Here is a 2,737-nt window from a genome sequence, read left to right as displayed (position 1 = left end):
CCACAGAGCGGTTGGGGGGGGGGGGGGGGGGGGCAAGCTGTCTTACCAAGCTGCTTAGCAAAGACTGCATGGACTGGAATAAGACCACGTGCAGTGTTCAATGGAACCTGGGAGGGAATGGTGTCCAAAAATTACTTTTCATTTGTAATGATAATTCTTCTTTTAAGCTCACTGTCCCAACTTTTACTTATGCTCAGCTATTCCGTGCTCCCCTGCAGCTCCATTCTTTTGCAGTCCTTACCCTAACACACACAAGGTTGATTCTGTCACCCCCCTCAGTCATGTGACAGTGTTCAGGCCCAGCATCTTGGTCTGTAGACTCAAAGATTATCACAGCAGGAGGTCACGTTACCGCCATACCTGGATATTTTGTGATGGCTTCAATGTGGGGGGGGTGGGAAGGTGTGCGTTAGTGGGTAAAATCAGCGTCTCTTTGAAGTGTCCTATTTTTGCAGTCAAAAACACACATCCTGAGCAGTTTGAAGGTGAAAGTAAAGTGTCAAACTGAGGGAAATACTGGGCTTCTTCTCATTGTCATATGGCGCTTCTTAGTCTTTGACCATTTGTTAGGACAGACAGGGTTCAAATGTAGTTTACAACTGACAGTGAGATCTGCCAATGCATTATAGACAGGGTTAATTATGGTAAACATTAACTACTTCCCTACCGGGGTCAACCCCCTCTTACCATTTTTACTGCACTATGCTCAAATACCATACTTGCATGCCCAGCAATTTAGCATGGTCTTGCCATGATCCACTGCTCCCCCACCGCCTCATCCCATACATCCATCTTTTGACATCTTTGGGAGCCGCCTGTCACTTCTGCATTTTTGCAGTCAGCCCCGATGCCTTTTCACCAGGTCTGCCCTCCTCCAGCTGCTGTCTGTAAGCTGATGCCTCCTGGGACATATATGACATGGATATCCTAGGGGGCTGCTGGAGCAGGGTTGACATCATTCTCGCCTAGGTGACAATGGTGGGGGGGAGGCAGGCTAGAGCAAGAAATTGGAAAAAAAAGTTAACTGAGAAAAAAAAAATAGCTTTCTAAGTTTGGGGAGGGTTGCAGAGATGGAAAGTGATCTTTGGGAGGGTGCGTTAACATAGCAGGGAAAAAAATCAGTCCTGGAGTTTTCAGAAAAGAGCGAGAATCCGCTCCTAGCATTGAAAATTCACCCCGAGCCAGACTCGGGATTACCGCCAGGGAGGTTAAGTAGCAACGTTTAAAATGTTAATAATATAGTTATGCTATGTGAATGGGAACATATAACAATTATAAAGTCGGTTATATATCAGTTTGGTTGCAAAAGTGGGGTATACTTCTAGCCATCTTATATGAATATTATAAGAATATTTATATCTGAGAAGTGTGCCTATACAAATAATTCCTACAGTTCACGATCTCTAGGGTAGTTGAAGGGCCAGCACAACTGAAAAAAAACTTCTGATATACCATGTTGGAGAGGGTATTAAATGCTCTGACCGATTATCCAATCATTAAGATATCACATCGTTTTGATGTATTTATACAGGTCTAGATATAGCATATTAAAAAAAAATTTAAGTTTATATTGATTCCTTTCTGTTTCAGGGATTTTCACCTTACCAGAGAGCAACATATCGTTATACCCCATTACTTGCCTGGATCCTAACGCCAAACATCTACATTTCAGAACTATTTGGGAAGGTGTTATTTGTGTTGTGCGATGTTGTTGCTGCTTACCTGATCCACAAAATCTTGAGACTGCAAGGATTAGACAACTACTCTGCAAAAAAATATAGTGCTTTCTGGCTTTTTAACCCTTTACCAATGACTGTATCCAGCAGAGGAAATGCAGAATCTGTTTTGGCTGTGCTGGTCCTGGCAGCATTGTATTATCTACTAAAGCGCAATCTTGTCAAAGCTGCACTCCTCTATGGTTTCTCTGTGCACATGAAGATTTACCCAGTGGCTCTCCTTCTACAAACTCTACTGTTTCTTCAAGCACAGAAGACTACAAAAAAGGCAGAACAGGGACAGTTTTCAATACTTAACTGCTTTGGAGTGGCATGGAAGAGGCTTTATAGGCTACTAAGTTGGGAAGTTTTTGTCTTTGGAGCCATGATGAGTCTAACATTGTTTGTGCTAAACTGTGCTTTCTATTATATGTAAGTTTTTTTGGGGTTTTTTTTTTCTCTTTTTTCTTGTAGTCTTTAATAGTTATTAATATAAGTCATACTAGTCATATAAAACAAGTATTATTAGTTAAAAGCATCCCATCATGAGAGATACTGATCTCGGAGCCCATATGGGATTTGGGTTTTTAAAGAAAAGGAAAGTAATAATCAAATACTTGGTAAGGTCTGACAGTCCTAGTCCTTTTTGGTTTTAAGGGGTGCAGAGTGAAAACCCTTGTACTGTGCCTGGAGTTCTTCTTTAATAGTGATGATGAAAGAGTATGCTGTACATGGGCTTATTTAGAAAAAACAAAGAGCAATAGGATGCAGTAAATAAAAGATAGCAACTCCCAGTAGCGTGAAATAGGAAAACTAGTAATAGATTTCACCAGTCTTTCTAAAGTAGCAGGTAATACATCAGTACAAAACCTTATGTTCAAACTGGGGGGGGGGACACGTTTCCCAACACCAAACCTTTTACTGCAAGGTTTATTCAACTTAGCCTAAATGTTACACCATATATGCTCTCTCCTGTTTAATTTCAATCTCTAGTTGTTGGAGACTCCACACACAGTCAGAGT

General features: G+C 41.2%; 1 protein-coding gene across 1 annotated transcript in view; it reads left to right on the top strand.

The window, feature by feature from the left end:
• Positions 1–2,151, top strand: part of LOC108802694 (GPI mannosyltransferase 1-like) — a 4,075-nt gene extending 1,924 nt beyond the window's left edge. The window contains exon 2 of the mRNA XM_018574551.1: positions 1,591–2,151. Within this exon, the coding sequence (XP_018430053.1) occupies positions 1,591–2,151 (561 nt within the window). The remainder of the gene's footprint in view (positions 1–1,590) is intronic.
• The last annotated feature ends 586 nt before the right edge of the window (positions 2,152–2,737 follow it).

The sequence above is a fragment of the Nanorana parkeri genome, unplaced genomic scaffold (assembly GCF_000935625.1).
Source record: "Nanorana parkeri isolate BGI_ZX_2015 unplaced genomic scaffold, ASM93562v1 scaffold3036, whole genome shotgun sequence".
Lineage (NCBI taxonomy): Eukaryota > Metazoa > Chordata > Amphibia > Anura > Dicroglossidae > Nanorana > Nanorana parkeri.
This window is presented reverse-complemented; position numbering and strand designations above follow the sequence as displayed.